Here is a 14219-nt window from a genome sequence, read left to right on the forward strand (position 1 = left end):
CTGCAGGCCTGGGTCTCCCCCAACTGCCCTTCCCTTCAGGCCCGGTCGCCCCTAACTTCCCTCCTCTGCCGGCCTGGTCACTCCTAACTGCCCTCTTCTGTAGGCTTGATTGCCCCCAACTGCCCTCCTTTGCAGGCTTGGTCCCTCCCAACTTCCCTCCCCTGCTGGCCATCTTGAGGTGGCCATCTTGTGTCCACATGGGGGCAGTCATCTTTGACCACATGGGGCAGCCATCTTGTGTGTTGGAGGGATGGTCAATTTGCATATTATTCTTTGATTAGATAGGATAGTGGCCTGGTGCATGGGTGGGGACCAGCTGGTTTGCCCTGAAGGATGTCCCGGATCAGGGTGGGTGTTCCCTTGGGGCGTGGGGTGGCCTGGGCGAGGAGCCTGTGGTGGTTTGCAGGCCGGCCACGCCCCCCAGCGACCCAAGCAGAGGCCCTGGTATCTGGGATTTATTTATCTTCTACAATTGAAACTTTGTGGCCTGGAGCGGAGCCAAGCCTTCTGCTTGCTCCGTGGCGGCAGCCATTTCTGTTGGGATTTATTTATCTTCTATCATTGAAACTTTGTAGCATTGAGTGGAGGCCTGGGCCGGCAAGGGCAGACAGAAAGCTTGGCTTCCTCCATTGCTGGGGAATCCCAAGCCTCCCTCCTGCTCTCTGTGGCCGTAGCCATCTTGGTTGGGTTTATTTGCATATTTGCTTCTGATTGGCTGGTGGGCGTGGCTTATTGGTGTGGCGGATGTATGTTCATCTTGCATATTACTCTTTTATTAGATAGGATACTTCTCACATGATCTCATTCCATTTGTTAATCTGTTAAGTGGGGACATTTTTCACTAGAATATTTAGTGAAAAAAATATATATATTCTTTAATTGTATGAGATTTGAATCTCTGATGATGTTTAAATTCAGTGTTGAGGATTTATTTAAATTCAGCTTCTTTTTCTATCTGCTAAGAATCTTAATGTTTGTATGTTTGAATAGATGTTAAGCATCTCTGATAATGTTATAATAGCCATGGGTGAGAATCCTGTACAACTTTTCAGTCATCCTATTAATAAAAGCCTATGTGTTGTGACACCCCCAGCCATGACGCCCTCACACCGTAACGAGCGATCACCAAGAGGCTGTGTGTGCAGCGGGCGTGTGAGTGTGGGCAGGGGCTTGATGCTGCGTGCGTGGCGCATAGGCAGGTCCCAAGACTCCAGCCTATCTCTTTGGGCAATCCATCGAGGAGCCCTAGGTGGGTGGGCGGGGCCTATCTCTTTGGGGCGATCAATCGTGGGGCTCCTGCACTGTGAGAGGGCACAGGCCAGGCCGGGGGACTCCCTCTCTCCCCAGTGCACGAATTTCATGCACCTGGCCTCTAGTGGAAATATAAAATGTTAGTGTAGTGGCCTGGCACATAGTGAGCATTAATGACTGTTAGATACTTATTATTGTTGTTATTGTAGCTGAGAACACAGGGTTGGTTTACCTTAAAGCCATTCAAGAGCTTAGTTGCTCTGCTCTAAGGGAGCCTAATGGCCTCTTCTCTGGCCCCCATGATCTGCCATCTGAAAAAGAAAGGTGGTGGCTCAGATATCTCAGGCAGGAGTACTAGTAGTGACACCCCCTTCTAGGAGAGCCCCACCAGTAGTTTCACTTCTTAAGTCCCCAAAAGGGTGAGTGATTTACAGATATTAGAAGAGCCAAGTACAAGTGTTTGTTATATACTATGACAGGCTAAGCTTTTCTGGGCCTCTTCAGAAAAATCCCTCAGGAACAGAGCCAAAAGAGGTCCAGATTGTCTTTAAAGATCACTAAGATAAACTTACTGTGTGTCAAAATGAGCCAAGCCAGAGTTCCCTAAATGTCTTCTAAATACTAGTCCCCATGGGACGAGGGGGAAATGGATCATGCCTATCAGCTATGTTGGAGGTAGGAAAGAGTTTTGGGGCAGGAACGGAACAAATTTTCATGTGTCCATCTGAAAGGAGATGGGAATGGGATGGGAGCAGGAAAACAAGCCACAATGAGAGCAAATTGGTTCAGGTAAGGAGTTAAAAAGGAGGAGGAACAAGTTCAGATCTTTGAAGTTACTTTTATTTGGCAAAACGTGCTCATCAGTGTTTAGTTGCTATTTATGTACCTAACTCTTCTATTTACATTGTAAACTCCTACAAGGGCATATTTTAGATGTAGGCTTAGAATCTGCTTCAGTATTCCCTCTTCTAAGATGTTTGTCATAACCTGCATTTATCAGGCTAATAACATCTTGCTCTTGATGATCACCCATACAGACAAATACTTTTTAATTGGCTTGGTATTTTGTTGTTCTTATTTTGGTTTGTCTTAACCTGTGCCTTTTTGTGACTTAGCAGACCTTTTCTTCCCCTCTGACCTATAGGTCTATAGAAGTGTACTGTTGAAAAGTATTCCAAGAGAAATTGTGGCTTATAATAAAAAAGTAAATGGTGATTTTGAAATGACGGATTGTGGTAAGTTGCCCAATTTAACATTCTATATGTAATATATCTTTGATTACATTGTACATAATATAGCGAATGCCAGACAGCATGGATTCAATGATATAGGTGGGATAGATAATGCATATGTATTTTGGGAAGATATATAAATAAGTTTATGATAAGTATGAGTCAGGTGTCTTCTTCTAAGAGGTTGTGTATTGAGACCATTAATTTGTCCTGTATTCATTGTGTTTTAGAAGTTTTCTAGTCCATATATATTAATTAAAGGCATTTAAATTTTTATTTATTTTTTTAATATATTTTTATTGATTTCGGAAAGGGAGGGAGAGAGATGGAAACATCAATGATGAGAGAGAATCATCAATTGACTGCCTCCTGCACGCCCCCTACTGGGGATCAAGCCTGAAACCCAGGCATGTGCCCTTGACCAGAATCAAACCCAGGCCCCTTCAGTCTGCAGGCCAACACTCTATCCACTGAACCAAACCAGCGCAGTGGTCGACAAACTCATTAGTCAACAGAGCCAAATATCAACAGTACAACGATTGAAATTTCTTTTGAGAGCCAAATTTTTTAAACTTAAACTTCTTCTAATGCCACTTCTTCAAAATAGACTCGCCCAAGGCCGTGGTATTTTGTGGAAGAGCCACACTCAAGGGGCCAAAGAGCCGCATGTGGCTCACAAGCTGCAGTTTGCTGACCACGGAGCTAGGGCAAAGGCACTTAAATTTTTAAAATAAACCAGTCCTCCCTTATCCATGGTTTTACTTTTCTTGATTTCAGTTATCATCAGACAATGGAAAATTTCAGATATGAGATTTAAATCTCTGATGATGTTTAAATCCAGTGAAATTTAAAAAGTGAGAGAGAGACTACATTCACATTTTTATTATAGTAGATAGGTATAATTTTTTTATTTTATTATTAGTTATTGTTCATATTTTACTGTCCCTTATTTATAAGGTAGTATGTATAGATCAAAAGAGTATATGTAGGGTTTGGTACCCTCCACTGTGTCAGGCATCCACAGGGGTCTTGGAACATTCCCCTGTGGATAAGGAGGGACTGCTGTAAATCGGAATAACAGAGAAAGTAAGATAGCTGTCAGTGATCTGCCTGAGGAGACAATTAAGGAAATATCCTCTTTATTAAAAAGTATACAGATATTTTGCCACCACTGGCAAGGCTGCTACCTTGTTGCTACCAGCATGCTAAGAATTGAGTCACTAGTAATTTTTTTCAAAGAAAGGAAAATCAGATATTCTGTATTCATATGTTGATAAATTATGAAAATGCCTCCTCTTCCCATCTCCTTTTCCTTGTCTCCTTTTTCCATTTTTTTAATGTGTATATTCCAGGTGGGACAAAAGTAGGTTTACAGTTTTGAGTATAAAAAACATAGTTTATTCTTTTATTATTTATTAATTATTATATTATTTTCTATACAAACATCTGTAAACCTATTTTTGCCCCACCCTGTATGAGTGCATGTGTATTATATGTACTATGATTTATTTACTTGTACAATGTGGGGCATTTAGACTGTTTCCAATTTTATACAGCTTTGTGAGGAAATCACTGTAGTTTGATCTTGGTACACATGCCTACGATAAATTCTTAAGAGTAATTGTCTGGGTCAAAAACTTTTTTTAAAAAATTACATAAATATTTATAATCAGTATGTTATCTACTAGGATATGAACTTTTAAGATCTTATTTAAAAATCCTTTAATAATAATGACCTAGAATCTAATCCTATTTAAGGGTACTTTTTCTTTTTTTTAATTTTAGAGAGAGAGGAAGGGAAAGGGATAGAAAGAAAGAAACGTTGATGGGATTGGCTGTCTCCTGCATGCCCCCTACTGGGGATCGAGCCCACAAATCTGGGCAGGTGCCTTGGACTGGACCAGTTACCTTTTGGTTCATGGGTCAGTGCTTAACCAGTGAACCACACTGGCTGGGCAGGATACCTACTTTTTACATAAATATGTTATTCCTGAGCCTTTCTTTCTTTTTTTTTTTGTTTTGTTTTGTTTTGTTTATTTTAATAAATCTTTATTCAGATTATTACAATTGTTTCTCCTTTTTCCCCCCATAGCTCCCCTCCACCCAGTTCCCACCCCACCTTCTGCCCTTACCTCTCCCCCACTGTCCTCATCCATAGGTGTATGATTTTTGTCCAGTCTCTTCATGAACCCCCCCATACCCCTTTCCCCCTGAGAATTATCAGTCCACTCCCTTTCTATGCCCCTGATTCTATTATATTCACCAGATTATTCTGTTCCTCAGGTTTTTAATTCACTTGATTTTTAGGTTCACTTGTTGATAGATATGTATTTGTTGTTCATAATTTTTATCTTTACTTTTTTCTTCTTCCTCTTCTTTAAGAATACCTTTCAGCATTTTATATAATACTGGTTTGGTGGTGATGAACTCCTTTAGCTTTTCCTTATCTGTGAAGCTCTTTATCTGCCCTTCAATTCTGAATGATAGCTTTGCTGGGTAGAGTAATCTTGGTTGTAGGTTCTTGCTATTCATCACATTGAAAATTTCTTGCCACTCCCATCTGGCCTGCATAGTTTCTGTTGAGAAATCAGCTGACAATCGTATGGGTGCTCTCTTGCAGGTAACTAACTGTTTTTCTCTTGCTGCTTTTAATATTCTCTCTTTGTCTTTTGCTCTTGGCATTTTAATTATGATGTGTCTTGACGTGGTCCTCTTTGGATTCCTTTTGTTTGGGGTTCTGTGCGCTTCCTGGACTTGTAAGTCTATTTCTTTCACCAGGTGGGGGAAGTTTTCTGTCATTATTTCTTCAAATAGGTTTTCAATATCTTGCTCTCTCTGTTCTGGCACCCCCATAATTCTGATGTTGGTACGCTTGAAGTTGACCCAGAGTCTTCTTACACTGTCTTCAACTTTTTGGATTTTTTTTTTTTTTGCTTTTTGCTTTTTGCTTTTTCGGTTGAGTGTTTTTTGCTTCTTTGTATTTCAATTCTTTGACTTGATTTTTGTGTTCCTCTAGTCTGTTTTTGGGTCTCTGTATAATATTTTCTATTTCAGTCAGTGTATGTTTAATTTCTAGTTGGTCCTTTTTCATATCTTCGAGGGTCTTGTTATATTTATCGGCCTTTTCTAGGATATTCTTGAAAAGCCTTATAACCGTGGTTTTGAATTCTATATCCAGTTGTTTGTTTTCCTCCATTTCTTTCGTTTGTGATCTGATTCTTTGACGCCGCATTTTCACTGCTTCCCTGAGTTGGTAAGGTAGATTTGTGTGCTAGGTTTCCAATATGGCCCAGTGGGTCTGCCTCCCCAGTTAACCTGAGGTGGACACTCTTGGTGCACCCCTTTGTGGACTGTGTGTACAGCCTTGTTGTAATTAAGTCTTGATTGTTGTTGGTATCACTGGGAAGAATTGACCTCCAGGCCAGTTGGCTGTAAGGATCAGCTGTGTCTATGCTGGGAGAAGTTCGGTGCTGGAGACAGCCTTATAGGATTAGACTTGCCAAATTGCAATAGCCTCTGTGCTCAGCTTGGATGGGGTGGAGTCTCAGTCTTGGCTTCCAGTCAGCCTTGCCCTTGCGCGCACGTGCGCGCCTTCAGACCTCTGCCTTCCCCAGCTCCCGAGTCTCCGCCCGAGAGTCCAGATTCCCCCCACAAGAACATGGGTCCCCAGGGGCTCGCCTGGAACTGGGGTCCAGTGCAGTCAGAACTGGGGCTCAGTGCCGTCAGGAGCCTCTGACTCCCTTCCACTAGGGAAAGCCTGTGGCAACCTCCACAGCCTTTGTGCGCACTGGCACGCGCGCGCCTTCAGACTTCTGCCTTCCCTAGCTCCCGAGTCTCCGCCCGAGAGTCCAGACTCCCCCCATAAGAGCGTGGGTCCCCAGGGGCTCGCCGGGAACTGGGGTTCAGTGCAGTCAGAACTGGGGTTCAGTGCGGTCGGGGGCTTCCTTCCCCCTTCTGCCAGAGAAAGTCAGCCAGGCTCTCAGCCACCCTTCCTCTCTGCGCGCACAAAGACCCTTTGCTGTACCTCCAATTCTCTGTGAGCTTTTCTCTTTCCTTCTAGTTGTAGAATATTCACTCAGCCACCTTTCCTGTGGTTCTGGATGGTGTCCGTTCTGTCTTTTAGTTGTAGTTTTGAAATTGTTGTGCGAGGCAGTAGTTTAGGTGCTTACCTATGCCTCCATCTTGGTTTCTCCCGAGCCTTTCTTTCTTTAAAAATTGATTAATTTATTTAGTTTTAGAGAAAGAAAGGGAGAGAGAAACATCTATTTGTTGTTCCACTTATTTATACATTCTTTGGTTGATTCTTGTATGTGCCCTGACCGGGGATCAAACCCTCAACCTTGGTATATCAGAATGACATGCTAACCAACTAAGTTTAATCTAAATAACACAAACTGGCCAGGGCCCCCCTTCCCATTTCAGTTTAGGTCTTCGAAAATTTCTAAAGGCAAAGATCCACGCTAAAAAATTCAGCATGTCTTTCTGGAACTCTGCAGCTATTATCTTCAGTCTCCTAAGTGCTTGTCTCATTTCACATTTTAATTGTTTGACAATGTTATATGATAATCCAAAAAAGACATTCCTCTTATTCATGGGAGCAGTAGGGTAAATTATGAAATCATAGTTTATTGGGCAAGGAAAATCATGTATCTTGAAGTTGGCTTTCTTTAAGACTATATTTTCTATGATGGGATAGGGAAATTAACTTAAGAAACATATCCTTCTCATTTCTCAACTGTTGGCTGTAGATAGTGAATTTAGCCTAATCAGGTCTCTTCCTGCCCAGAGATACTATAAATCCAAGAAGAAAAAAATTCAATGTGACTAAAATCCTAACCAGCATAGTCTGGCAATATTCTAATTTAGAGTCCTTTGGCAGTTGGAACAGTGAAGAAATCCTTAGGAAGTCACTGCTCTCATGTGACAGGAAAAGGTCTGGAGCCTAAATATTTGCAGTCTCACATTTCACACAATTAGTGGTACTAGGGAGGAGTTCCTGACGGAAAGGAATGAGGCAAGACTTGGAGCCCTTGGAAATCTGAGAAGTCAGAGACAAGGCATAAAGAATAGTAAGAGCAAAATATCACAGACTGAGCACTGTGAAAAAGGAAAAACTGAGACCACTCTTCCAGTATCTGGTTTGCATCAGTAATTCCATAAGTTCTGATATGTTCAGAGCCTCCTGGGATAAACCTTTGCTTTATTAGGGATTATTTAGTTAGTACCAATAGTACTTTAGCTTTAGCTATAATTCTCAGTTTTACCTCCTTCACAGAAGAGCCGAAAAGCATTTCCTTCTGAAACAGATGTTTAAAGAATTGCTTTTTTTTTTTTTAATTAATTTTAGAGAGAGAAAAACATCGATTTGCCCACTTATTTATTTATTCTATGGTTTCTATTCTGTTCTTTTTGTATGTGCCCGGAACTGCAACCTTGGCATTTTGGGACAATGCTCTTACCAACTAAGCTACCTGGCCTGGGTCCAGAGAATCGCTTTCTATCTGAAGGCGTTATCAAACACAAACTAAGATATGACTTGACAGAAATCAAGAGTCAGTGGTGTGTCTGAATTTCTAAGGTTACTAAATATTGACAGATAATCTATTGATACTGAGTTGGCACAGGGCTTAGAAACGAGAGATTAAATCCAAGATTTAATTAAAGTCATATGTTTACTCAATTGAAGATTACCCTCTCAGACACTCTGATGCTTCTCATCCACTAACCACTGGGACCACATGACCACAGAAAGTGACCACGACATTATTTGTAGAAAACTTTTCATGTAGTAGAATGACTCCCTTTCTTTTTTTTCTTTTTTTTTTTAATATATTTTATTGATATTTTACAGAGAGGAAGGGAGAGGGATAGAGAGCTAGAAACATCGATGAGAGAGAAACATCGATCAGCTGCCTCCTGCACACCTCCCACTGGGGATGTGCCCGCAACCAAGGTACATGCCCTTGACCGGAATCGAACCCGGGACCCTTCAGTCCGCAGGCCGACGCTCTATCCACTGAGCCAAACCGGTTTCGGCATGACTCCCTTTCTTGATACTTGAAAAGATGCTGATGTGATCTGCAGTCCTTGTATGTTCTGCAGTAGTTGATTCTACATTGTGATGATCTTTTCCTTGGTGATGGAGACAATGGGACAAATTTGCACAACTGTCTATTCATCAAATATAGGAATACAGGAAACAGATTTAGCAATAGCATAGTACTACCCATTTCTAGAGTATCTGCTGCTCATTTCATCAGCCTCTACTAGAGAAATGTATCTGAAGATGACAACCCCAAAGAATGAAATGAGAGAAAATGCCATGATTCTAGAATCTCACTTACTAATTTTATTGCATAGAAATTCATTCCTGAGACACAGTTCTTTCCCAGAGTGGAGGAACTGCCTGCCTTCATTCTATTTCTCCAACCTCTGTGTGACCCACAAGGTCACCTGATTTAAGGCAATCTTATAGGAAAGGTAGGTTTTATACAGAAAAAGAAGTATCTTCCAATTTTTAAAAGACCACCACATGGGGATGTAAAATACAGCCTAGGGAATACAATAAATAATCCTATATAATAAAAGGCTAATATGCAAATTGTCCCCTCAGGAGTTCGACCGGGAGTTTGATTGCTCACTATAACGTGCGAGGGGGCAGCGCGGAACATGGCGGGCAACCAACGGTGGCGGTGGGGTGCTGAGGGAGTGAGGGAAAGGGGAGACGAGGAGGCAGGGAACTGCACGGTGGTGGTGTGCAGGCGGTGAGGGAAGGAGGAGGCAGGGAGTTGGAGAACCTGATCAGCCCTGATTGCTGGCCAGGCCTAGGGACCCTACCCATGCACGAATTTCGTGCACTGGGCTTCTAGTATTGTAATAACTATGTATGGTGTAAGGTGGGTACTAAAATTATTGGGGGGAGTAATTTCATAAGTTATATAAATGTCTAATCACTATGCTATACACTTGAAACTAAATTTTCAACTGTAATTGAAAATTTTTGTTCTTTATTTAAATGTTCATTGGTTCATTTCACAAACATATTACCATATGTCTCTAATTATATTAGGCAGAAGTTCCCTCCTACCCTCTGAGGGGAAACAGATTTGTAACAGTAATAGCACCAGTCAGGCAAACCTTTGATCTCATTCTCTCTCCCAATCCTAATGTATATGTGGTAAGATAGTCACCAGGCCCACTAAGGCTTTAATTTCAGAGTGCTAGTGTCCTTAAAGAGGCTATAAGGCAGAGTCTTTGTTCTGCATAAAGGATAACTGACATTTTGTTTTCTTTTTTTTTTTTAATGAAAAAAAAAGCTAAGTAAAATCATGTTTAGTTAGAATTCAAGGTGCCAGACTTTTTTTTTATTTTCTTTATTGATCAAGGTATTACATATATGTCCTTATCCCCCCCTTGCCCCCACACCCCTGCTCATGCCCTCACCCCTCTGGTGTCTGTGTCCATTGGTTATGCTTTTATGCATGCATACAAATCCTTTGGTTGATCTCTCCCCCTTACTCCCACCCTCCCCTACCTTCCCTCTGAGGTTTGATGGTCTGATCAATGCTTCTCTGTCTCTGGATATGTTTTTGTGCATCAGTTTATGTTGTTCATTATATTCCACAAATGAGTGAGATCATGTGATATTTATCTTTCTCTGACTGACTTATTTCACTTAGCATAATGCTCTCCAGGTCCATCCATGCTATTGCAAATGGTAGGAGTGAGTTCCTTTTTACAGCAGCATAGTATTCCATTGTGTAGATGTACCACAGTTTTTTAATCCACTCATCTGCTGATAAAGGTGCCAGACTTTTAAATGTTTGGTCCCTTCAAACTTAGTATAGCCCCTTATCTTATGTAAATATTAACAACTGGAATTGGGATGACAGAAATATGATGACTATATAGTCTCTGCCTCCAGAAATTTCTAATTTAAGAACATTAAATAGTTTTAATTGATCCATGAGAATACCGTAACCTGCAATAGCTATTACCCAATATACCTTGGAACACTGTTCCCCAGGATGGTAATAAGTATTATGGGGAAGAGGGACTGTGCATAAAAAAAAATTGATAAGTATGGAATTAAAGTGAACATGTGTGTTTTTTCCCAACTGAAAAACTTCTCAAAGCCTTTAATATACTAACATGTATTCTGAATTTCCAAGAGGAGGATATAATATGCAGCATTTCCTCAACTTATTTGACCACATAGTTTTTTACCCCCTATTAAGATATTTCAAAATTAGCAAGAGTGCAAAAAAGAAAAAAAAATAGCAAGAGTGAAAAAGACATCCAAATAGGGACTCAGATGCCTATATCCCTGGGCTGCTTGGCCTATGGACCATATTTGAGTTTACTGGTTTTCCTAAGGTGGAAGCATGCGTCTATCCATGTTCTCAGTGTTTGCAGGCCGGTATACTAAGAATGAGAACGTTTTTCTATATGCTGCATTATTTTTAATTGCCAGTGGTTTTCTTAAATCCTATAAGCAAATGACTTGTGTATGTACAAGTAAACAATGGTTTGTAATACTCTTCCCCAAAAATAGAGCAAAGTTTTGCCTGTTGTCACAAGCTATCTCAGAGTTACACCAATAAATAGAAAAGTACCTTGGGGCAAGCTGTCATTTTACAACTAAGGATACTAGCTATAAACTGAGCACTAAAGTTGCTGTTGTACATGGGAAAGTTGGCTCTTTGAACACCTGTCACCTGCCATGTATTTGCACAAAAATAAACACAAGCAATTTATCATGCTTCTTAATTTATGAGGATATGCCTTACCTTTTAGAATCTTTCCACCTTTCTGCAATATGAATATATGCAGGCCCTTTAGCTAAACCCCAACCCATGGCTAGTGCTCCTCTAAGGGCCACCAGTGACAGTGAGCTCAGACAGTTGGTTAGAGCATCATCGTAATGCATCAAGGTATAGGTTCTATCCCTGGTCAGGGCACATACAAGAATAAACCAGTGAATGCATAAATAAGTGGAACAACAAACTGGTGTTTCTCTCTCTTAAATCAATAAATTTTTTAATGTGTTTTATTGATTTCAGAGAGAAGAAGGGAGAGGGAGAGAGGAATGGAAACATCAATGGTGAGAGAGAATCATTGATCGGTTGCCTCCTGTACGCTCCACACTAGGAATCAATCCTGCAACCCAGGCATGTGCCCTGACCAGGAATTGAACCGTGACCCCCTGGTTCATGGGTCACACTCAACCACTAAGTCACACCAGCTGGGCTCAAATCAATAATTTTTATTTTTTTAATTTTAAGGTATAGAAAAAAAAGTGTATCGGAAAAAAGAGTATACTGCCTTAAGTTTACATGTTTGTATTTCTCAAGATTTCAATTTAATTTATGCATAATATTTGTAGATTTCTGAACCTTTTCTGAAAACATTGATTGCTTTACATAAAGATTTGTTTATCTGATTTTTTTATATTGTAGAGAGAGTTATAATTTAAATAATTGACTTATATATTAAAGTAGTATATCTATTACAACACTGAATTCTTTTAACAGAGTTGGAAGATGTTACAAAAACACCTGATTGTTCCAGTGCATCAGTGAGAGAGGAAAGGGGCGATCTTATCAAATTTTACAATACAGTATATGTAGGAAGAGTGAAGTCATTTGCATTGAAATACGACTTGTCAAATCAGGACCATATGGTACGTTTTATATTTTATTGCTTTATTAATATCATAGTCGTAGTTAGATTTTTATGAGTTTATTTTGCTAGATAAGTGTTTCAGTGTTAAAGCCTCACTGATGTATTATATAGGACAAAATATACTAGTAATCACAAAGTGATTAAGGCTATGATACAGCAGAGACCAGAGGAAATCATGGAAATTTAATCCATACTATCATTATGTTGCTAGAAATTATGTATACATATGGGCAAGGACTAGATGGGAACAGAAAAAAAATTTTTTAATATGTTTTTATTGATTTCAGAGAGGAAGGGAGTGGGAGAGAGAGAAAGAGAAATATCAGTGATGAGAATCATTGATCAGCTGCCTCCTGCACGCCCCCTACTGGGGATCGAACCCCCAACCCGGGCATGTGCCCTTGACCAGAATCGAACACAGGACTCTGCAGTCCTCAGGCCAACACTCTATCAACTGAGCCAAACTGGCTAGGGCAAAATTGAAAAAAAATTTTAATCTTGTAATTGTTCTCTTGTTTTTTATTTCTGTTATTATATTTATGAAATAAATGTGTTTTGCAAAATAAAGAGAAAAGGATATAGATAGGCCTGAATTATAAATAGAGGCAGTGCTAAGAAATTTTTATGCAAATCCTAGCTTTAACAGTCCAATCAGTTTGTGAAAGTAGTATTACCAGTATAAAAACCAAGTTGATTCCCAATAGATCAGACTTTAGTTTTAAGAAAGAGGGACATGGTAGAAGCTATACCCAGCCAGTAGCCACGTACGTTTATCTGTGTGTCTCTTTCCATTTTTGTTCTTGTTCCTTCCAAGGAATATGCTCTCTGACTATCTGTCCTCAGAGGCTATGACTACTCATCCTACTCCATCAGTTCTAGCTCCTGTCATATGCTATGCTTTTGAATATCTCTATCGTCAGCCAATTGCAACTAATTTTATTAGCTTCAAGATGAAAATGAGTAATAACTAAGGAGCCATCTTTATTCTTGAGAAGGAAACATTGTAACAAATATTAAAGAAAAGTACAGACTCTGCTCACCAAACTATTTCTTTTTTTTTCTATTTCTAAATCTTTTGTGTTTTATTATAAAGTTTTAACATTTCATTAACAGATTTGTTCTATGTTGAACTGAGCCTACTGGCTCATAGAATTCTCCGCCTCTCTTTTATGCTCTCTGCTATTGCTTTGGCTGTGGGTATATGTGTGTTGAGAGAGATTTTTTGTTATAAGTATTAGGACTATTAGGACATTGATTATTTTTTTGCCCCTACTTTCTGAGAATGGATGTGGGTGTCTTATCCAGAATTCTTCAGAGTTTCCTGAAAGATCCGGGAAAATAAATTTTAGTTTCTCTCTTAGTAATTGTTGAAAAATAAGGGGTAATGGACCATTCATTTCTTTGCTTTTTTTTCAGCCATAAATAAGTTCTTACAATATAGCTGACTCCCACCTAGGAGATGCCAATAAGAATAAAAATTTGGTGGAATTCCAAAAAGAAAGAAAACTTTTATCTTAAAACAACTTACTTTTGGGTTATTTCAGATGGAAGCTCCACCACTCTCTCCTTTTCCACATATTAAGCAACAGCCTGGCTCACCACGCCGAATTTCACAACAGCACTCTGTTTATGTTTCCCCACACAAGAATGGGTCAGGCCTTACGCCAAGGACTGCTCTGCTGTATAAGTTCAACGGCAGCCCTTCTAAGGTAAGGTACACACAAACTTTACTCTAAAACAACTTATGTACATTTGTTAAAAATTGGATTTCACATTACCAGTTAGTAATTTTTAATCTCTCTCTGTTTTGAATAGTTATTACTAATAAATATGAACTGTTACTATGGCAAATTTCCTGTGATCAAGAGCATTGTATTCAGTTGAGGTAGTTTAATCCATTGCTATTGACATGGTATTGGAGGAGTTCAGTGCAAGAGTCTAGTGTGTCTTCCTGCTCAAGCTTAATCTTGAGAAGTAATGCAACACCTGTTAGTAGTCAGATATAGGGAACATTAAGTTTAAAGAAAGGCCTTGAAAGTGAAAGCTCATTTG

The 14219-nt window shown here is 39.8% G+C and overlaps 1 protein-coding gene across 1 annotated transcript in view; it reads left to right on the plus strand.

The window, feature by feature from the left end:
- The window catches only part of RBL1 (RB transcriptional corepressor like 1), a gene marked incomplete at its 5' end in the record, with an annotated part of 76384 nt that overhangs the window by 58187 nt on the left and 3978 nt on the right, over positions 1–14219 (plus strand). Inside the window, 3 exons of the mRNA XM_080684193.1 lie at positions 2396–2486; positions 12017–12165; positions 13712–13876. Of these exons, the coding sequence (XP_080540319.1) occupies positions 2396–2486; positions 12017–12165; positions 13712–13876 (405 nt within the window). The remainder of the gene's footprint in view (positions 1–2395; positions 2487–12016; positions 12166–13711; positions 13877–14219) is intronic.

This window comes from Plecotus auritus, assembly GCF_963455305.1.
Source record: "Plecotus auritus genome assembly, chromosome: 8".
NCBI classification, from domain to species: domain Eukaryota; kingdom Metazoa; phylum Chordata; class Mammalia; order Chiroptera; family Vespertilionidae; genus Plecotus; species Plecotus auritus.